Raw genomic sequence first — 23426 nt, 5'->3', positions numbered from 1 at the left:
CACAACAACCAGAACAGCTTGGTGTACTCGAAAAAAAAACTTATTTGATGGTGGCCTTTAGATAAAAACTGAAACTTACACAGAAAACCAAAATATGTTGGGCAGTTTACAATTTAAGAAAAGTGAACTTCAAGGAATAATCTGCATTAATTAATGAAAAGGCTAAATCAAACCGCTAACAAGGCCATCCCGAGTGAATCCTGAATATCGACTGTAAACAATTATAAAATGTTTGTAATGTTACACTTTATTATTCTTACCTAAGTACATAAATTGAAGACAAACATACATGAACAACGGGACAAAGGCACGATTATGCCGGAAGTGGAATGTCGTCAATGAAATTCGTTTTTTACCCATCTCAAAGTGACATTGTCACAATGTAATTGAAGAATACAAAAATAAAATTCCAACACGAGTCTTTCTCGGAGTGATTTCAGTTAGAAATTAATCTTTCAAAAATTACAGAACATGGTCAAGTGGTCCCATGTGTAAAATCCTCGGCCGGCGCGAAGATTTTAAAAACTTTTTTAGATGTTTGCAATGGTTTATAACAAAAAACATGTACGCAGCATCGGTATCTCGTTTTTATTTCATTCCAAACTTCCTGGTACTGGCAAGTGACTGTTCTTATCTGCAACGGCCAAAGTAATGTTTTCGTCAGCTGTCTCGTCATGACAAATTTAGCCCTAGAAGCAGTAGTGTATTTAGGCGTGCCTGGTGCTTTGTGTCCCGGAAGAGTGCACTAAACATGATGTGGTCCGTATCCAGAAGGTCAGATCCGTGAGGAGGATTCAGGATCACTCTACATGTACATTCAGTTCCTGTTTGTCTGGAAATTCCTTATGTTCGCCCAAGCCAGATCATAATTGTCACTTAACTCCCCTCTGTGTAGTGTTTCGGGAAACTTATTTCGAAGGAAATAAAAATCCCCACTCTCGTACAGGACTCTACCCAATGGGTTTTTTCTCATCTGAATAGATATTGGGCAAGTGAATTATTTGATGTCTACTTACGAGGAAACCGCAAGCACACTGAAATTTCCATCATCGTAATCTTGAGTTCCCTAACTTCGCTCAAAAACTCAAGCGTTTGTTATGTAAATGTCCGAGAGAAAAGCTTTGATTTGTTAAAGGTCAGCTTGGAAACATCACCCTGGAAAAACAGAACAGCAATGAAAAACATACAGACGCAATGCAGCTACTTTCTCTTAAGTATGGTGTACTATTTACGACACATATTTCTACCTCTCTCAATCCTCTTCCAGGGAGAACCTTTCCATATTCACGTTTTTGGGTGCGTTGCGTGCGCGATACGTTCATGCGTTTGACTTTCACAGACACAAAACCGACTCCATTAACATAACATACTTGTGCGTTGCGTTCGGCCGTCAAAATTGCCCCCGAGAGCGATTTTGACGGATACGCAACGCTTGGCGCAAGTGTTTACGTGCATGGGAAGGCGCCCTGAAGCCGTCTTACGTCATTTCCTTGTTGGCTTTTTTCTGCCTAAAAGTCGCTCCTTCCGTCGTCTGTCGCGCCACACTCGTCGTGCGTTACGTCGTTTTTCATGTCGTGTCGCCTGAAGCAAGATGCCGCGGACGCACGACGCGATGCGCTATGGTGAAAAAGGCGCCATCATGAATTTTCTTTCATTTCCGTTCCCCGCACTTGCAAAATACACACCCTGAGCCGCAGGCATTTGTTTTTTCTTGTTTTTATTTCGTCCAGCTTTTGTCATATTTTATTGAAAAAAAAGAGCAACTACAAAATCTGTGTATATAGGAATACGGGAGATTCACAATAGTGCGCCACCAAGAGTTTGCAACGCGTTGGCCAATCACAACGTGCAAAATCTGTTTACCCTTTCCAAGCGCGCATTCGGTCGACAGATTCGCGCATTGTGATTGGTCAAAGCGTTACAAACTCTTGGTGGCGCACTATTGTGAAATACCCGTATTACTCTGGCATAATAAGTGTAAGCCCAGAGTTGGTCACTGTTTAATTACCTGGCCAATCCTTTTTTCAAGATTTTTTTTGCGTTGGGGAGATGTTAATCATATATAATAGGTTTTGCCCTTACCCAACGTATATTAATAAGCACTGTATGCTCAGTGCTCGTCCGAGAGCTTGCGAAAAAACCTCACAAGCTTACTCGGGTGGGACTCGAACCCACGACCTCCTGCTTACTAGTGCAGATGTCTCAACCACTCGAGCACCGAGCTTGCCGGGGTCGGCTGGCCGGTCCGAGTCAAATGAAGCAGCGGGTACCGCGAACTATTTTCAAGATGTATTTTTTTTGGCGTTGGGGAGGTCGTGGGTTCGAGTCCCACCCGAGTAAGCTTGTGAGGTTTTTTCGCAAGCTCTCGGACAAGCGCTGAGCATACGGTGCTTATTAACATACGTTGGGTAAGGGCAAAACCTGTTATATATAATGGCCAATCCTTGTTCTAATTTCTGTCCAATTTCTTTTTAAGACTGTTGATGAAGTTTCCATTTGTGGTAGATTTGTAACCTTATTGATTTTTTTCTCTGTGGTCCATCCAAGCAATTCCAAAGTTCCAAATTTCAAAATTCCAAATTCCACTCTTCCAGACAATTTTTCTTAAATTGCACGACCGCACGTTTTACCACGGGTTTAGGAAGTTACCACCAGTCTGCATTATATTATTAACCTCAGAACATTTCGCCTTCAGTTTTCCTTCATTTAAGCCTTTGTCAGCGCCACACTTTCAATGATATTAGTCCGTGTTTCTGAATAAACACCGTAGACCCTAGTATCATTTTGACGGTGCCTTTTCTTCAACTCTGTTTGGCCACGCACATAATTTTTCATCAGTTCTGCATGTTACATTAGCGATTGATGTATCTTAGAATGGATATACAAATAATGATCAGAAAGATCAGAATTAGAGCAGGAAAAGCTAAAATATTGGTGAGGGAGCCGTCGTTCGGTAGCGTCGTGCAGTTGCGTCGCCTTAGAAGAGGCTGGAGAGAGGCAGAAATATGTGTCATAAATTGTACAGCATACTTAAGGTGACAAAGTACTCCTCGATCCTATTGGCTGAAAGTTTACGGGAGGTCATCAACACTCACGCACAAAAGACGCGCGTCGAGCATTATATTAAGTGCACATTTTATACTGGAATTACAGCGGGTGGCACGCGATGTACATGTACTGAACATGACGGAGGACAAAACCAATGCGTGTACCCACACGCTCCATTTAAAAATCCTCTACTTTGGATTGATACTGTTAACCGCTTTCTCAGTAACCTGTTTTGCGGTCACCTACGTCTTTATGACGCAGCTGAGAACCGAGTTGGGCCAGAAATGCTCGTGTCCAGACGGTGAGACGCTATTTAACATCACTGTACAACCCAAGAAGGGCTCCAAGAGTCACTCAGCACGGGGCCCTGGGCATCGCGAGCGGGGTGGAGCCACGGTGGTGGACCACCAACGTCATCGTCATCATCACAACAAAAGCCAAGTACGGGCCGAGTTGGAGCTGACGGCACCTGTCGAACCAGAGACAGGTGACCAACGGGGGCAGAACAGGGTGCGAAGATTCACCCTGCAGAACGAGGGTTCCAGCACTGTCTTGGTCACGTCCATTGAGGCCTGCGCGAGACTACCTATTACTATTTCGGTGAGTGATAGCGGTTACTTCCCCGCGAAGTTGATTTTCGTTATAGACGAAGCTGATTTTCGTTATAACGTTAGAGCCTAAAATCTATCTTTTAGTGTCATGCTTCCGGACCCCTCAGTACGAAAAGGCCTTTCAGAAATACGTTTTGGTATTTTAACTGAAAATCGTCTGACGTTGATATAGAAACATCGTACCAAAAATGATTGCCCTCTCACTAATAAAACTCTAAAATAAATGAAGTCTGGTGTATTGCGGTGTAACCGTACGCAAATAAAGACTTACGATATTATTTCGTGCCAGTCTGATGTATCTATGGGTATTGTAACAACTACAAAATTTGGAAGAGAAATTAAATTTCTCCCCGAATACTTTTCCAAACACTTGTCGAATTCTTTAAAGAAGGGAGTTATTATGAGTATGAAACAGAAACTTGTTGAAAACATTTTGGAGCATAACTTAAAAGGCAGATGTTCTTAACTACACATTCTTTGTATGACGAACTCGAAGACAATAAACACCGGACGCTGAAAACTTAGTACAGTCGCACATGGGAAAAGTTATCCTCTTTTAGGAAAACAGCGGGGGTTGGGGGCGTGATTTTACAAGATTGGCTGAATTAGGGTACTGCTGTTCCACCGACTTGTTTCTTGTTGAAGTAGACTGTTTTGTGAAGAATCGCGAAAAACGTAGCGGTCTCTTGCGCAAAAAATCCATGAACCAAATGGCGTTCTGGTTGGAACAACATGCTCGCGGGGTCCGTCTGCAGTTGCACAGACATGAGGGCACCTTGTATAAGGAGCTGCCGGGCCGAGGAGCAGCTTTCCATGACCATCGGCAAAATAACCTGAAAGTAATATGCCTTCTCGACAACGTAGCACCGTGAATTCATGGAAAAAACTTGATTGAAAAGTGAAGTTTCTACAGTCGACTCGTATCCACGATAGACACGATGAGTCTTGTGCATGCATGATTATGCGTCACTTTCGCGTCAGTTTACACGTTAGTTGAAGTCGACAGTCATTCTCAGGTTACTTACTAATAATGATTGGATTATGAAGATGAACAAAGAAATTGATTGGAGCGGGATTTCAACCAGCGGCCTCCGGAATACAGTACCGGTGCTCTACCAACTGAGCTACCCCGCCCTATGTTGGTGGCTCTTTCTATTTGTCAACATCTTTGTTCGGGGCGCGCCTGTGACAATAATTATTGACACTGAGGAAATTATATCTGGAAACCCTGGAGTTTTAACATCTGGAAATCGTAGTTTTGTCGACGATTTTTTAGCTGTGCACTGAGCTTAGAAACGGCAGCCACCGTACGGTTTGGACTATACCATTATTTTTTGGGGGTGGTACGGAGTTCGCAACTATTTGGCGTTAAGAATTCTTTTCGTAGATAAAATCTAACTTAGAACTGACCACGTTCCTCTTTTACGCTATACCCTACGCCTCATTTCTTTATTGATTCACTTTTCAATACATCTTGTGAATGTCCGCCGGTGTGTTTTGGCTGCTTGTAAAATTACAACATTCTTACACACCGCACACAAAAATCAGGGTCCGTAAACGGATGTATTTAAAACGAAACTTATTTCTAAAAGATGGTGGGCCGACCATCGTGAAAAAAGAAAAAAAAATGCCTGTTTTCTCGAAAACGACAGCATTTTGGGTGGCAATATCTTACAGATTGACCAAGGCTGCTATTAACTTTCTTTCAGTAGGCCTAATATTCGGCTGTCTCATTTTTGTGATTTTTAACACAAAGACGCGTTTAGTGAAATCGGCCACAGGACGCGTCTTCGCTAGGATCAATCATTGAGAGGGAACTCGTCTTGAATCTCAAGATACATTATTGAATAAGTTCTGTGACAATGGCCCTTAAGGTGACTTTTTGTCAATTTTATTTAAAATTATGTCTTGATAACGATAACATAAGTATACATGATCATTTCTGCTTTCCTGTGTTTTCCTGCAGATGGATTCAATAAAAGCCTTTTGTGACGATACAATAAGCAAGTGTCCACCAGGTAAGAGAGAAACGGTTTCCTGAGTTCTGTTCATGTTTCGTTTTCAAGTTTTTAACTTTTTCGATTTTTGACTAATTTTTTTAGATTTCATGGGTGAGCCAAAATGTGTACTGTTTCTTTGTCAGAACATATAATGTTGCACAATGCTAGATCCTAAATCATTTTTCTATACAAGTACGCATGTTAAATCAGTCTGTAAATTTTGAGTGTGACTGTTCTATATAAAAAATTTCCAGACGTATCTGAAATTATCAATGCTCGATAATAAATCTTTACTTGGACGTATCTGAAATTATCAATGCTTGATAATAAATCTTTACTTGGACGTATCTGAAATTATCAATGCTTGATAATAAATCTTTACTTGAAGCGGAAACATTGTTTTCAGACGGTTCGTTAGCCTCACCTGCATTCTCCTTTAAATTCCAACTTCCGTCTATTCCTGATAGCTGTTGTCTGCAATGCTTGATATAAATCATCTTCAGCTACCCCATTAACCCTGGAAACAGTAGTGTATTTAGGCGTACCTGGAGCTATCCCAGAAGACTCCACTTAAAAATAATACATGATCCGTATTCCAGACTGTCAGACCAATTGGTAAAGAGGGTTCCGGATAACTTCACATCCGCCTATATTTGTCAGGAATTTCCTCATGCACGCGACATCCTTTGTGGCAAAATTCTTCCTGCTTACTTTGATTTGTAATATAAATTCCAACTTTTTCAACTTGAGGACCCGTTTTCTGTTAAAAGCCACTCTAAATCACAGGAAGTCTCTGTTACAGAAATTTTCATGATTTCGGAGCTTTGCGATAGGTATTCCAAAGAAGATGTTAAAAATGATGAACAAGGGAATAAATATGTGCTTGGCCGCTCTTGCACATGCGTTTAAAACCGGCTCAGGGAATGCAGCAGCGGCATTATCAACGTTCATTCTCCTGAGCCGGTCTTAAAACGTTAGACGACCAAGCAAATTTTTAAACATCTCAGAGAATTTCCCTATTCAAAAACGCGCAACGTGACTACGAAGAAACTGTAGAACTGTGGTTACAGAGTGGTGTACGCAAGGAAGCAGAAAGCAAAATACATGTATAGCCTAGGCTTTAAATTGCGCTAAGTTGAGTAAATGTCTTTTTTATTGTTTTAACGTCAAAGCTTATTTAGCGCGAGGACCGGTTCCTTCATGATCTAGCCCTACACACAGGCCTGTAAATGGCCCTTTTTAAAATCTGCCTTATGAGACAGATTACAAAAGAGAACCAACGCCTGTGTGTAGGACTAGTGATCCTCGTGCTTGGTACGAGTGAGCAATATTCTAAGTAAGACGAAGCCATGTTCAAGGAAAGGCTTTGAAATGGCCCAAATTATGCTCAAACGTTACATATAGCAGGAAGAGTCACCTGTCTCTGTTGAACTAATGGCAGCAGCATTTTAATACCTCAAAAGGACCCGCCACGCAACTTTCACTAGTTGGTGAATTTCTTTACAACTGCGACTTCATCACAGCAAGCAAATCGCCTCGCACTCTTCTGTACGAATGAAAAAGGACGATGATACAGGGTGCACCACTACAAATAAATTCCCATAGACAGCAGTGATAAATCCCCATACTTCACAAATATTTTAAAAGTACTCACAACTCTCACAGGTGTTCAGCTTGCACAGAAAAATGATGTTCCACATGTCCTCTTTCATTTTCCTTTCAATTTTCGGGGGGTTGACCAATGAATTTTTGAGAAATTTTCACCAGAAGCAGACCACCCCTAAAATGCAGAAAATGTCCCTGTCCAGAAAAGTAGCCATTTTGAAAAACCCTCCCTCAGCAAAATGGCTCAAATAGTGCCACTTTCAAACCCGATTGCATCCAAATTGCTCAGAATTGGAAGCCCTGAGTCCGGCCCAGAGGTCCAGTCTCATATTTCTTCAATTCCTCAGTTCCATGGCTCTCAAGACCCTCTAATATAGAATATTTGAGTCTATAACTTTTATCAATGAGCTCGGCGGACATATTTCTGGCCTAATTACGAGGGTGCACCCTGCAGGACCTCCCATTAGTCTGGATACCAGACCCGATGATTCTGACTACCCAACGAATCAAGGGTCCGATATATCACGTGACCAGGACTGGAGAAAATCCTCCATTTTTCCGGAAATAGCCAAGATATTCCTAAGTCGTCCTGTCTACATTCTGCATGTTTGGATGGTATCATTGATGCTCAGTTATTCCCAATCGGGTAGGTGGGCTTATTAAACATAAACCGTCAACAATCATGCATTGGCATATAATTAAAAGAATTTCAAAATGCTCAGGCCTGTGTATGATTTTGAATTTTCTGAGATTTTTTCAAGTTCGCCTCATTACTATGGGGAACATTTAGCTGAAATGGAACCCACCACATAAGGAAATGAAATCAAAAGCATCCTGGCTTTCAACTTGTGACCTCTGACCCTTGCGTCATATCTATTTATATCCGTGGGAGATGCCCGACTTAAGATTCTTTATCAAGGGTCGTAAGGAAATCCTTGGGCAGGGAACCAGACTAGACCTCCCATCAGCTGACCGTGGGAGACTTATAAAACAAAGTAACAAAGAAGTGATGGAGGCAAAACAACTTGACACAACAACAAATCAGCCTATGTGAAGGCGCCGTCATCACTATAAAAAGATGACGTGATGCTCATGTGAACCTCAACCCCGACCCCTTGCGTTCCCAAGGCCTGCAGACTATTCAAGTCATCCTAAGACTCCAACAGCACTCACAGACTGATAACCCGATATTGAGTCCGCACACCAACCTCAGTCAGGAAGCAATGGTTGAGGTGGATATATAGCCACCCCAGCACCTTGGGAATGTTGGCACTTGTTTCCTTTCATGGCTTGCCCTTGTTTTCATCAGGTGCAGCTGCTATAGCCTCTGTAGGGTTCTGGCAAGTAAATATTTTGTAGAGATGGGTGCTCACAACAGTTAGACAAGGATACAAGCTTGAGTTCAGAAGCAACCATCCCTCAGATACCATACTTCACTCTAGGTCCAGTTGACAAAAGCAAATGTGGGCTTGAGACGAAGAGATCTTGTCCCTCCTAAAATACAAACTTTTGGTAGCCAAATCATATAACAAGAAACTCAATCCCACTTCATCATAAGAATCAACTTTCCGGGGGGGGGGGGGGGGGTCCTTGACCTAATATGAGGTTTAAGAAGCCCTATGGAAGAATGCATTTTCAAGTAACAGCAATGGGTACAAGCGCTCTTCCCATGCCACAGTGTGAGCCATGGTGTGAGATCCATGTCCACTTGATGGGTGATGGGCCTACCACAGAAATATGCCCATTGCTGACATCTGCAAAACAGCATGAGCCACATTGATGCGTGTAACTCAAAAGAGAGATGATGCAAAGAAACATACTTGATGGTTCAAAATACTTTGCTTATTTTCCCCTTAGGACCCCAGGGTCCAGCAGGCAAACCAGGCAGCCCTGGACCAAAAGGCTCACCGGGTAAACAGGGTGAAGAGGGACCAATAGGTGAACCGGGAAGACGTGGAGAGGACGGTAAGTACGTCTGTCCCAGTGTAATGCAGAGCTGTGTAAATGACTTCCATCGGGTAAATGGCACAGCCCTAAACAAATAATACCACCCCTAGCTTCAAGTTGTGTCCTCTTCATCTTGTAGAATATACACTGTATCAAGGACAAGTGCTAATCCTCACAAAACTTTTTTGCATGTCCGAAATGTTTTTTTATCCTTGTATACGGCGCTAGAGCGATTGTTGAATCTGTCGAAGGAACTCCAGCTAAATTTGTGAGACAAACAGAGGGGTACCTGGAAGTAGTTTTTACTTCGTCAGATTCAAACCCAGGCTAGATAAACCTCTTTTCTGCACTACGATAAGCTGTTTTACATTGAGAGGATTTAAATGATGTGACTGTTTGCAGTGTTGACTGTTGAATATTTCTATATCAAAAAGCACCGGACACACCAGAATATTTCTCTATCAAAAAGCACCAGACACACTACGACATTATGATTCATGCAGTTTAAATTAAGCAATCTCACAAGGGCCTGTGCTTACAAGATGAGTTTTTAAACATTTTCTTTTTTCCAATTAATACCCTCCACATTCTTGTGTTTAATTTGAGTATCAAAATTGGTTTTGATCTGTGGAAATCGAGCCGATTGTGTAAACCTTAGTCTTGAATTTCTTCTGTCATATATATGCACAGGAAGGGTTGGACAACAAGGACAAAAGGGTGATCATGGTGACATTGGAGCTAAAGGTGAAACTGGTGAAACAGGATTTCCTGGACTACCAGGTCAAATAGGTGTAGTAGGACCACGGGGGCCCCCAGGGGCTAAAGGTGATGAAGGGGAAACTGGACAAATGGGTCCGCCCAGTGAACCTGGAGAAAAGGGTGAGGCAGGGCCCCCAGGGGCTAAAGGTTGCACTGGGGAAAGAGGATTGGTGGGTCCCCCAGGTGTTGAAGGCCCGAGGGGTGAAGTGGGAGGAGTTGGACGTCCAGGGTCCAAGGGTGATCCAGGGCCATCTGGAGTGACAGGACCACCTGGATCTAAAGGTCAGCGTGGTGAGCCAGGCCCAATGGGTGAAATGGGAGACATTGGACCGCAAGGACTGAAGGGCAATCAGGGACCATCTGGAGTGACAGGACTACAAGGACCTAAAGGTCAGCGTGGTGAGACAGGGCAAAAGGGTGAAATAGGTGGTGTTGGACCCCAAGGCAATCGAGGGCAATCTGGAATAACAGGACCACCTGGATCTAAAGGTCAGCGTGGTGAGCCAGGCCCAGCCGGTAGAATGGGAAGCACTGGACCGCAAGGACTCAAGGGAGAGCAGGGGCCATCTGGAGTTACAGGACAACAAGGACCTAAAGGTCAGCGTGGTGAGACAGGGCAAAAGGGTGAAATAGGTGGTGTTGGACCCCAAGGCAATCGAGGGCAATCTGGAATAACAGGACCACCTGGATCTAAAGGTCAGCGTGGTGAGCCAGGCCCAATGGGTGAAATGGGAGGCATTGGACCGCAAGGACTGAAGGGCAATCAGGGACCATCTGGAGTGACAGGACCACAGGGAGCTAAAGGTCAGCATGGTGCACCAGGGCAAAAGGGTGAAACAGGTGGAGTAGGACCCCAAGGCAATAGAGGGCAATCTGGAATAACAGGACCACCTGGATCTAAAGGTCAGCGTGGTGAGCCAGGCCCAGCCGGTATAATGGGAAGCACTGGACCGCAAGGACTGAAGGGCAATCAGGGACCATCTGGAATTACAGGTCTACAAGGACCTAAAGGTCAGCGTGGTGAGACGGGGCAAAAGGGTGAAATAGGTGGTGTTGGACCCCAAGGCAATCGAGGGCAATCTGGAATAACAGGACCACCTGGATCTAAAGGTCAGAGTGGTGAGCCAGGCCCAGCCGGTAGAATGGGAAGCACTGGACCGCAAGGACTCAAGGGAGAGCAGGGGCCATCTGGAGTTACAGGACAACAAGGACCTAAAGGTCAGCGTGGTGAGACAGGGCAAAAGGGTGAAATAGGTGGTGTTGGACCCCAAGGCAATCGAGGGCAATCTGGAATAACAGGACCACCTGGATCTAAAGGTCAGCGTGGTGAGCCAGGCCCAATGGGTGAAATGGGAGGCACTGGACCGCAAGGACTGAAGGGCAATCAGGGACCATCTGGAGTGACAGGACCACAGGGAGCTAAAGGTCAGCATGGTGCACCAGGGCAAAAGGGTGAAACAGGTGGAGTAGGACCCCAAGGCAATAGAGGGCAATCTGGAATAACAGGACCACCTGGATCTAAAGGTCAGCGTGGTGAGCCAGGCCCAGCCGGTATAATGGGAAGCACTGGACTGCAAGGACTCAAGGGAGATCAGGGGCCATCTGGAGTTACAGGACAACAAGGACCTAAAGGTCAGCGTGGTGAGACAGGGCAAAAGGGTGAAATAGGTGGTGTTGGACCCCAAGGCAATCGAGGGCAATCTGGAATAACAGGACCACCTGGATCTAAAGGTCAGAGTGGTGAGCCAGGCCCAGCCGGTAGAATGGGAAGCACTGGACCGCAAGGACTCAAGGGAGAGCAGGGGCCATCTGGAGTTACAGGACAACAAGGACCTAAAGGTCAGCGTGGTGAGACAGGGCAAAAGGGTGAAACAGGTGGAGTAGGGCCCCAAGGCAATAGAGGGCAATCTGGAATAACAGGACCACCTGGATCTAAAGGTCAGCGTGGTGAGCCAGGCCCAGCCGGTATAATGGGAAGCACTGGACCGCAAGGACTGAAGGGCAATCAGGGACCATCTGGAATTAAAGGTCTACAAGGACCTAAAGGTCAGCGTGGTGAGACAGGGCAAAAGGGTGAAATAGGTGGTGTTGGACCCCAAGGCAATCGAGGGCAATCTGGAATAACAGGACCACCTGGATCTAAAGGTCAGCGTGGTGAGCCAGGCCCAGCCGGTATAATGGGAAGCACTGGACTGCAAGGACTCAAGGGAGATCAGGGGCCATCTGGAGTTACAGGACAACAAGGACCTAAAGGTCACCGTGGTGATACAGGGCAAAAGGGTGAAACAGGTGGAGTTGGACCCCAAGGCAATCGAGGGCAATCTGGAATAACAGGACCACCTGGAGCTAAAGGTCAGAGTGGTGAGCCAGGCCCAGCCGGTGTAATGGGAAGCACTGGACCGCAAGGACTCAAGGGAGATCAGGGGCCATCTGGAATTACAGGACTACAAGGACCTAAAGGTCAGCATGGTGAGACAGGGCAAAAGGGTGAAATAGGTGGTGTTGGACCCCAGGGTGATCAGGGGCCACCTGGAGTAACAGGATTACCTGGAGCGAAAGGTCAGCGTGGTGAACTGGGACAGAGGGGTGAAGTGGGAGGTGTTGGACCTCAAGGAACAAGGGGTAATCCAGGGCCATCTGGAGTTACAGGACTACCTGGAGCTAAGGGTCAACATGGTGAGGCAGGGCAAAAGGGTGAAGTTGGAGATGTTGGACCCCAAGGGCCCAGAGGAAATATGGGTCCAAAAGGACAGCATGGCCTGAATGGCGTAGTGGGTGAAAAAGGTGACAAGGGTACTTTGGGCAATCAAGGACTGCGAGGGCCCAGGGGTCTAAGAGGTTATACTGGACCAGAGGGTGCTAGAGGTGAAAAGGGGGGAAGAGGACAAAAGGGACTGAAAGGTCTGGACGGCTCTGTCGGACAAAAAGGTACATAAAATCTGATAATCTGTTAAAATACAAACTTACTTTTATTAGTTCCACGTGTAATTTTGTTTTATTATTCCCTATTCTGAATGACTTTCTGCAATGACAAGATATTGTTCGCATCATCATTGCTTGTTATAGTGTTGCTTTGCATAACCACTGGGATTGGCTACGGAGAACATTTCCCATAGCCACAAAATTACAGCCTACGTGTATTTCAGTTGAATATTATGAAATATTACATTCTACACTTCATCACCTGTTTTCACAGTTTATATGGTATTCTTGTTCTCAAGGTGAGATGGGTGACCCAGGAGAAGAGGGTGATCCTGGACCCATTGGACCGCCTGGAGTGAAGGGAGAGATGGGATATAGTAAGACTCTAAAAAGGCACATTTCTACATCAGTTACAAATTCAAATACTAAACTTCAAGAAAAAACCAATCACTGAAATTCTCATTTATTGGCAAATGAACTCCACTGCTAAAATACTAGTACCTCTCCCTAGGGTAAAAACATGAAAAAGAGATGGTAGACAATATCATGCAACTGTTTCCCCATGCGTTTGATATTTGAGCAATTCTATAAATCTGGGGTCCAACGTGTGACAATTTTCTGTCCCTAATGCAACTGACTTTTGCAATTTGATAATGGTTGCATCATTCAAATTGACTTCAAACAATTTTTATTTGACAGGTAATTTGCATTAGTTACATGTAAACAATTTTTGTTTGAAGGGTAATTTGCATTATTTACATGTAATCAGTCTTGGAAATTAAAGAATATTTTCTAAACTAATAAAAGAATAGATGAAGGATGTAACATGGCCCAGGAAAAAAAATCGGACCAGTAAGTTATAGAATGATCTGTTTGTATAAAGAACCTAAGGGCGTAGGGCCTCCTCTGTTGAAGGACACAGTACAGTTCATGTCTAATCCTTCTGCAAAAATACAGGAACATCTGTAGCATAAACATCCATATTCCTACTCCTTGCAAATACTTCCATGGAGGCTGCAACGTAGTAACATTTGATTTATAATATACAATTTCATATTTGTATACATACATGCACACAGAACAAAAACTAGACAGCTGTTGTACTTAAGGGAATGAATACTGCACTTTATTCATATAGTTTATTGCAAAGATGCCACATACCGTTGCCATAATTTTATTCAACTTTGTGAAATGATTGTTTCAATTGTTCCCCAGTAAGTTTGCCTGCAACATGGGAACCTAGAACTCTCGAAAGGATCAGAGGCCCTCCTGGGCCGAAGGGTTCACCAGGCCCTGAAGGTCCCAGGGGCAGACAAGGACTGCAGGGCTTAAATGGGGCCAGAGGTGATTCAGGAGAGCCTGGGACTATTGGCCCACCAGGCCCTATTGGCCCTCCTGGTACGAAAGGCACCCCGGGTATCAAGGGCCTGCAGGGCTCCTCTGGGAACCCAGGTGAGCCAGGGGAGAAAGGACACCTTGGCCCTATGGGACCCCCGGGGGCCACTGGACACCCTGGACTACGTGGTCAATCTGGCATAAATGGGCTACCAGGTGAGGATGGGGCAAAAGGGGATAAGGGTGACAGAGGGTCAGATGGGTTACTGGGTCCTTCAGGGGCACCAGGTTTACCCGGAACCAACGGAGCCCAAGGACCTCCAGGACAAAAAGGAGCAACAGGAAACCAAGGTAGGTGTAATGTAGACTCTACTTAACATTTTGTCCCAATGTAAAAACTTAAACATGAGTAATGAAATCATCAGTGTCACTGGAGGGGTGGAGATGTCACCCCAATTGCCAGAAAAATCATCGTGCTGTTGGCAATGAAGAAAAAAAGATGAGAAAAGGAAAGGGGGGTCTCGTGACTGTGAGATAATAAGGAATCAGATTAATAACACTCATGAAATTTGCAGATGGCACATCGTTTCCTGACAGTTTTTAATTCTTCCAATTCTTGTGCTGTATGTTGGTAACACATAGGAAACAAGGGGCAGCCAGGACCAATGGGTAACCAAGGTGAAGTTGGAGCCAAAGGTGAAACTGGTGATACTGGATCCCCTGGCGATCGAGGGCCATCTGGTCAGCGTGGTGAAGCAGGAGAAAAAGGTGAAGTGGGGAGGCCAGGGCCCACAGGTCTCAAAGGATCAGCTGGCCTGTCTGGGTCTGCGGGGCCTCAGGGTCCTTCGGGACCCCCAGGACTCAAGGGTGATCCCGGTGGAATTGGACCTCGAGGAGAGCCTGGCCGACTTGGGAAGCAAGGACATAAGGGAGATAAGGGTTGCCTGGGCCCAGAAGGACCATCCGGCCCACAAGGACCACCAGGCCTGAATGGAATGGCAGGGCTGAAAGGTCAAAAGGGCGACTTGGGAGAAAGAGGCCTGCAGGGCCTTCGAGGTTCCAAAGGCATTATGGGGACCAGAGGTAGCAAGGGTGACCCGGGCCAAGAGGGAATCATGGGGCCTGGAGGAACTCCTGGACGAAAGGGTAAACACTAATAATCTGTCTATTACAATTCCACCATATTTTGCAAATGTTTTTTTCCTGTTGACTGTCAGTGTTCTTAAGGACAACAAATTTCTGCTTCTTACCCCATGTCTCCCATCCTTGCTTTGAAACAAAGTCTGAGACGATATATTTGAAATACTAGACTGTTGTTGCAAAATCCCAATTTACGTGTAGTTTCAGGATGAAAGAATGAAGAAATGTCAATGAACTGAGACTCACCTCAGTGTCTGTGATATTCTTGCTCTGAAGGTGAGAAGGGTGATCCAGGAGAAGAAGGCAATACTGGACCCATTGGACCGCCTGGAGCGAGGGGAGAGATGGGAGATGCATGTAATGGTAAGTCCTTTCACGCATGCTTCAACTGCTGGCCAAATAAAATGCAGATAAAATGTCCGAGTTATATTATTGAAAGGGTAAGGGTATATGGATGTGTGCTCCTCCCCCCACATCGGTTTTGTTGATACCATAAGTCGGTGTTTTCTTGATAATATGCAGTCCAGTGTCACTAATGTATAGTTTGCCTTTTTTTCCAGTTATCAGTATGCTCTGATGATAAATATGGGGCTCATTATTAACCACCCTCTTAGGTCCAGCCTGAGAAAAGGGGATTCCAAGGACACTACATGTATATTGAGTTTCAAAACTCAACTCAGACTGACTTGACTATTTCCTTAAAACACATAATACACCTTCCATCTATCTGATATTACTTTGGTTAATAGGCCTGTATTGTAAACCAGTTGTCAAGGTCATGCATCCAGTAACATTAATACGATGGATTACATACAATTATGTACACGGTTTGATTTCTTCCCTAGTCAATGCGATCCTGGATGATCTAAGGGAGTTGGACAACGAAACTCTGAAGCTGATCATGGGTCCCAAGGGCAAACCAGGGACAAGAGGCCCTAAAGGGGCTAAAGGAGACATTGGAGAGCCCGGGGATGTGGGCCTTCCAGGCCCCATGGGCACCCCAGGTATCAAGGGCCTTCCTGGGGAGAAGGAAGCCCTGAGTTCCAAGGGACCCCCTGAGCCTACTGGGCCCCCTGGACTGTGGGGACAACCTGGCATTGATGGGCTACCAGACAAGGACGAAGCGAAGGGGGACAAAGGTGACAGAGGGTCAGATGGATTACCGGGTCCCACAGGGGCACCTGGGTTACATAGAATCAATGAAACGCATGGATCTCCAGGAAAAAGAGGGAACAGAGGAGTCCAAGGTAGGTATAAAGCAGGCACCATTTTAGATCACTTACATTGGAAACGTTGAATAGGAATACATTTTTTTGTTAGTGACGCTTTCCTGAGTTATGCATGGTGAGAACTACAGTGGAGTAAAAGTTTCTCGACAATTTTATATATACATGTACCAATAGTATTGTGAGGTTGTAAGATTGTGAGGTTAAGGGAAGCACATGTACGCATGTGATACTTTACACTTGTTGGAGATGGCTTTTTCATTCACAAGAAGTTGCTCTTTCAAAGAGAGGTACCAGTACAGTTTCTAAATCCTTGTGCTTTCTATTCCTGACGAAATGCTATGTCGTGGGCCAGGTTTTTCCCCTTCCCTGCCCCTCTGCCCAGTCTTAATTATCAAGACTTGACAAAACTAGTTCATCATGAACTTGGTCAAATTAACTTTTTCATTGTGTTACCAGTTTTTAAGGTTGGTTTTGACATTTTCAGCAGTAATGAGTGCTGTTGAAGAAGTAGGGGCTATTTATAAGTAAAAGAGTTGAGGAAAACTGCCATAGGTGTTTTAGTATAATTTCAAAGTAAGAATATCGGTCTACCTGCACAAAAATTACATCACCTGATACAATTAAAATGAGTCTATAAAGTGCAGACCGTATGACAATTATTATGGTGTGCTAATTCCCTTGGTGCAGTTTTGGGACACCGCTCACTGTTCATTTGAGTTGAGTTTTGTCTATTCCTGTTTATGTCATTGTTCTCAAGATTTAAGGCCGGGTAAATCTGTGCTCTACCGAACAGTTTGTCAATAACTTGAGTTATTCACCCTGGATAAATGACATGCAAAATGTTTCAATGCTGACTGTTTAATACATTTTCATTTCCACGTCTATAGTTTAGAACAGATTAAAATGCTACTGGGCTTTTTCCATATTCTTAAATAAATTTTCAATATCAGCAGCCCCTGTTGATTTAACTTTCAGTTCTTCAGATAACTACAGATGGTCCCACTTCCTCTCTGAAGCCCGAGACGTCGCCATCACTTGATATAGACAGCACTTCCAACCCAGGTGTACCCAACAGATCGTTTTTAGAAACCCCCAAGTTGATCAGACATTTGGGTCCATCCGTGTGACCTGGCTTATTCCCCCCCCCGCATTTGATTCCATCCACGATGAAGCACCCTGTATCTGACCTTTTCTCTGGGGCTTACATGTCAACTGTTTAAAGCAAAGTTGAGTGTGTATGACGTAAATGGGTCTTGTAGGGCTGGATGGTTCAGATGGTGGGGCACTGTGCAGTTCCAACCCACTTCAGTCAATTTCTCGTACTTCATCTTTGTACTTAATGCATTTTTATCTTTCTCAAGATCAGTTTTGTTTTTTGTCAGCTTATCAATCAGATAATTAATAGCTTAATAACACCTACAAGAAAAGAAAGTAAACCCGAGATTGAAATATTACCAAATACAGTTTCACACTGTTAAAGAAAATGAAAACAATCAACAGGCTAATTTCATTTCTCTTTTAGCTCCTCACGCGATTATAGGTGACCCTATTCTCACTACAAAGCCTACATCATTACCTGACTTAGAGAGCACTCCAAACCCAGGTATGCCCAATGCAGTTGCATTCTATGAAAGTAGTCACAGAATACTGATGAGAACTGGGTCTTTCCCAACTAGGTTCAAATCCTACCAACCATGAAAACCCTTAGCTCAGTGCAACTGCCTCATCTGTTTAAAGTTGCCTGTGGATGGCCTGCATGCATGCATGTCCAACTGTTTGATAGTTTGGCAGTTTTCAACATTGCTGGTGTTGTATTTTGCACATGGGCGTGATTCCTGAAGATACTGTACCAACAGAAGGAATTGCTAACAGACAGTGCCATTGATAGAGCAGTCCCTTACTGGCAAGCACCCTAGTATGTTCATATTGTCACTAATGCAAATCCCATTGAATCAAACTATAGATCTGTTCATCTTTTCAAGTGACAAATAAAAATTTCATTTCCATTCTAAATGTACTTAAAGCTCTTCGGATCATTAAATATAGTCACACTCCCACCACGAGGCCAAAGACATCACCGCCACTTGACATCGAGGGTACTACAAACTCAGGTATATCCAGACAAGTAATTCTTTAGTTTTAAATTACAAAAAGTCTGGTGACTTGGATAGATGAAGCAATGCTTTCCCCTCTTATTACAACTATGGAATATCCCCCGATGTGTGACTTTATTTCTTCTGTTTTCGTAACTCTAGAAATTAGAACAGAAGAATTAAGAACTTAAACAATTTCCATGGGGAAATGGCAGTCTAGAGCACAGATTGTAGTAAATTTTAAGTCTTATATCAGCTGTTCGGGGAAGGAAATGAAATAAAAAATTCACAGGTTTGATGTAGTGTTGTATGAAGTTCAGTCCCTGGAAGCCTCTGAAAGGCCATCCCAAGTTTTTAACCAAGCTACATGATATTTATTCAGTGAACTGTGACAAAAGCATTCCTTTGTTTTTGATCATCCGGACTAGACCATCCTAACTCTTGAGAGATCTTTTGTTAAGACTTCAGAAAGGACTTGTGATGGACTCAAGTATCTGATATTACGATCCTTGCAGAATCTTTTTTGATAGCCCTTGCTTATGAGAAAGAATTGGCAATAGAAGCGTCAGGCCCCATCATGGTCGTCACCAGGATGTTTTCCAAGGGGGCAAACCATTTTTACCCCATTGAGTGGGGAATCTCCTGAGGGCAAGCTAGGTCTAGTCCATTAATCAAAGGGTGGAGTGCTGCCCATGGGCCCCATGTTGACAAACCACTTTCATAGAGGGAAAAATATTTCAAGGGGAGCAAGCACTTATCCCCTAATGACTAATAAACAATTAACAGCAGGAGGGAGGTCAACGTTTTTTTAACATTTCTTCCACTCTTTGTCTTTTTCATTTCACATATTTCGAGTCGGAGCCTCCCTTGCTCCCCTCGCAATGCCAATATCTGGCCTGGCTCTGGACTTTTGGAGGGCACTACACTCAGCAAGTGATAATGCAGCAGCTTCTGTCTTTTACATTTCCGTACAAAACAACAAAAAGTAACAGTGTCATCTGCAATTTTTATTCAACTTTAAGCTCTTTGGAATAGCACAGACAGTTCTACACCCACTGCAAGTTCTAAGTTATCATCAACACCTGCCACAACAGAGAGTACTCCAAACTCAGGTATCATTTGTGCATCATAAGCGCAAGAAAAATAAGACCGACCCCTCGTTCAACTTTGCCGTACTTGAAACAATTGAATGTACTGAACTCAACTGGAAATACACAACCGAACATATTCTCCAAACTTAAGCACAAACAGTCCAGGTCATCTGCTGAGACCACTTTTTGTTGCCTTACTCAGATAATTTTGACACAAGACAAATAATCTGTTAGGCATTATACCGAAAAATCCCTACTTCTGCCTGTATCAGGCATGTCTTCTTTTTTGTAAGTGTGTGCAGAAAGATTTCATAAACGTCCCCCTTTTTACCTTCAACTGTTAGCATACACCGGTAGTTCCTTATCTTTTACACTCGAAGTACATGTATATTGAGAAATTGTCCACATGTGACTTAATTTATAACAACTGACAGGTTTGTTGGGCTTCTTTCCATGTAGCTCTGTGCTCAACATACTCAGTGACAATAGCTTTCAGATCAAGTCCTGAATGAGCTTTTGGAATATGTCTTTATTAAAAGGCAGAACTGATGCAAATATTCCTCTTCACTGTCTCTTCTGATTGTCAGAGTGTGTTCTGGAAAAGATCAGTGCACCCGAGGACCACAAGTATGGTAGTACCTACTGGGGTTCTTGGATGCAGGACACCGCCCCAGATCCGCCCCAACCAGACAAGATATGGGTGACCAAGCATTTGCATGGAGTTGCTATTTACGGTAAAGAAAAAATAATAAAAAGTGAAATAAAAATCCAACACAGTTCCTGTTGACACTTCATACACGTATTCACACATACTGGTACTTTTCTAAACCTCTATAAAAATAATCTGTCACATTTACATGTATATCCATTTAGTATTTTTCTTAGGAGCATATTTTTGTCATTGATGCTATCAATCTAAAAGGGGCATAAGTGACGATTCCCTTTTTATTTGAAAAACAAATAAGGAAAAAGGACTAGATGACCACTCAAATGCATGGAGTGAAATCAAGACAAAGTAAAAGGAATTGTAGGTGGTTGGATCATATTAATCATCTTTTAAAATGATTATTTACAGAATACCAAAATATGGAAGCTCTAAAGTGGGGCACGTACACCCGGAAACACACCCTCTCATATACCTGGGCTGGCACGGGCCATGTGGTCTACAACAATTCCTTATACTTCCACAATGGCCTCTCGGCTGAGATTTTGCAGTACGACCTGAGCTCAGAGACTATCATATCCAGGGGAAGCATTCCGTTTGCCCAGTACCGAAGACTGAATGAGCATGGGTACCTATACAACTCCAACTACACCTACTTTGACCTTGCTGTTGACGACAACGGACTCTGGGTAATTTACAAGACGACAGAGCTCAACCAGAACCTTGTGGTGTCCAGACTAGATCCAGAGGACCTCTCAATCAAGATGACAATTGTGTCCAATCACCCCCCGCGCTGGGCAGGCGAAGCCTTCATCATCTGCGGCCGGCTGTATACAACCAAGAGTTCTGAGCAATTCAACTCTACTGTGGACTTTGGAGTGAACCTATTCACAGGAGAGGAACTGGCTGACGTGGATATTCCCTATCGGATCGGCCACTTAAAAATGACCATGATGTCCTACAACCCAAGAAATCAACTGATATATGGCTGGGACAAAGGGTACATGGTGACGTATAATGTCACCTTGACTAAACCCTGATCAAAAATTTTTATGCAAGTGGAAAGCTATTTGTATGACCATTTCACGAAACAGTTATCTAAATGTGGATGGGTTGAAGTTATCCTCTGGAAAAAGATTAAAAGTTAAAACATACAAAGGTATATATTATAATTGCATATTTCCACAATACGGCTGTTTCACAATAGTGCGCCACCAAGAGTTTGCAACGCGTTGGCCAATCACAATGCACGGAATATGTCGACCTATATTGCGCATTTGGAAAGGGTCGACAAATTTTGCACATTCTGATTGGCCAATGCGTTACAAACTCTTGGTGGCGCACTATTGTGAATTGCTTGTATCAAATTTTGTATGCAGTTAAGTTTAACCCCAGCTGGTGTAATCAGAATGAACTGCTCTATCACCTCACCATAAAAACCTTTTCAAATGATTACATGATTGTAAATATTTGTTCATAGATATCGATATATCATCCATATCTCTATTGCTTGAGAACCCGTCACGTGGCCAGCCTACAACAGTTTTACGGCACTGGCTGGCTATGCACAACCTAATGTACTATACATCACACGCATAACAAACTCTATAAATTACATGTATACGGAAATGGTTTAGGCCTATGGCTACTCACGATAGAGAATCATACCATAACATGGCTAGAGGGGTGTTTACAAGAAATGAAGTAAAACTAGTTACCAAAACTTGTTGGAAATTTACAGTTTCTAGACTTTGTGACTCAAAATGCTCGGGCTTTATCAGCATCCATTCACCTGATCTGGTCTCCTTTTTAATAGCTCCATATCTTAAAGGTTAAAACCTGGCCAAGTAAATATTCATTCAATGAATAAAGCCATTTCCAATTAGAATCAGGTCCCTTTAAATTGAAAGACAACCCAGTTGACGTTTTCTGGGCCCCTGCTGGGATGTCATATAATAATTTCATATTTCTATTTTAAAGATCTGTTGGGTTTTCATACTTGTGCGCATATGAATATTCTGGGCCAAAGGCATGTGATATCATTCCAGGAAGAAGTTTCATTTTGTGGGGGCATGTGGCTTAGTGGTTAGGATTTGTAGCTTCTGATCATAGGGTTGGAGGTTCAAATCCAGCTGGTGGCAGCACATTGCGACCTTGGGCAAGTCACTTTACCCTCATGCGCCTTTCTCCACCCAGGAGTAATGGGTACTTGTGAGGGCAGATTTGGTTATTTAGCCATTTGTGCCCAATAGGGCTGCATCAGCAGGTGTACTCCCCAGGGAACTGAGATGATTTCAGGAATGTTCAGTTGTTGTGAGCCCTGTGTGCAGGGATAATAATAATAAATGCATAGGGACTTCTAAAGCACTATTATATGAACGTTTATTATTATCCGTATTATTATTACTTTTAACTGCTAATTTAGTACTGCATGCAATAATATCCCAGAGCAGTGGGTATTTCGTTGTCTTCAATGTTCATTTCTTTCATGTGTAATTGACCATCTGGGCATCCATCGTCCTCAAATAAACAGGGTATTACGGATCCAGGTTGATGATCCTTTCCATCTGAGAATGCTTGTCGCAGAAAGCAGGGTTTTACCATGCAAAGGTACTGGACAAGATCTGTTCTGATTATCTGTCACACTTGAAGTACTTACCCTGACAATAATACATGTACATATGCATGCTGAGAAGGTATGTGCTGGAACTTAAGCTATATTTGCATTTAGACAAATGTGTTATTGTGTTACAGACCTTTGTTTTGTTTCCTGGACTGCAAGGTTTACAAAAATGTCATCCTAGGGCTCACAAAAACTCTTTTATTTATCAAACTGTACTTTCCCTTTAAAGGAGGGGTTGTACACATAAAACATAGGTTTTGATTCTTGATACATTGTATTTTTTGTAATGATGGCTGCAATGATTTTGCTAAGCCACTGGGCGAAAAACCTGCTACTACGAATGGTCAATTGCAAAGAGT

The 23426-nt window shown here is 43.5% G+C and overlaps 1 protein-coding gene across 2 annotated transcripts; it reads left to right on the top strand.

The window, feature by feature from the left end:
• The first annotated feature begins 3147 nt into the window (after positions 1-3147).
• On the top strand, positions 3148-23342 carry LOC147799022 (uncharacterized). 2 transcript variants are annotated; one of them, XM_087136679.1, is made up of 15 exons: positions 3148-3648; positions 5626-5677; positions 9122-9229; positions 9902-12898; positions 13192-13269; positions 14108-14578; positions 14870-15373; positions 15644-15730; positions 16213-16614; positions 17572-17658; positions 18119-18199; positions 18621-18707; positions 19712-19801; positions 20368-20514; positions 20856-23342. In XM_087136679.1, exons 1-15 carry the CDS (start codon positions 3184-3186, stop codon positions 21482-21484), a joined length of 6285 nt encoding a protein of 2094 aa, XP_086992805.1. In that variant the 5' UTR covers positions 3148-3183; the 3' UTR covers positions 21485-23342. The 2 variants fall into 2 exon arrangements, with proteins under 2 accessions (XP_086992805.1, XP_086992807.1); XM_087136681.1 differs by lacking the exons at positions 19712-19801; positions 20368-20514; positions 20856-23342 and adding an exon at positions 19545-19705.
• Positions 23343-23426: the final 84 nt, after the last annotated feature.

Source organism: Acanthaster planci, linkage group LG05 (assembly GCF_054643075.1).
Source record: "Acanthaster planci isolate LZ-2023a linkage group LG05, COTS_SCS, whole genome shotgun sequence".
Taxonomy (NCBI): Eukaryota; Metazoa; Echinodermata; class Asteroidea; order Valvatida; family Acanthasteridae; genus Acanthaster; species Acanthaster planci.
Note: the sequence above shows the minus strand (reverse complement) of the source record. Positions and strands in the feature narration are given on the sequence as shown.

Coding starts and splice junctions, on each gene's coding strand:
- LOC147799022 (XM_087136679.1), top strand. CDS start 3,184: ATGACGGAGGACAAAACCAATGCGTGTACCCACACGCTCCATTTAAAA. Junction 5,678..9,121: donor AATAAGCAAGTGTCCACCAG/GTAAGAGAGAAA, acceptor TTTTCCCCTTAG/GACCCCAGGGTCCAGCAGGC. Junction 16,615..17,571: donor AGGGAACAGAGGAGTCCAAG/GTAGGTATAAAG, acceptor TTTAACTTTCAG/TTCTTCAGATAACTACAGAT.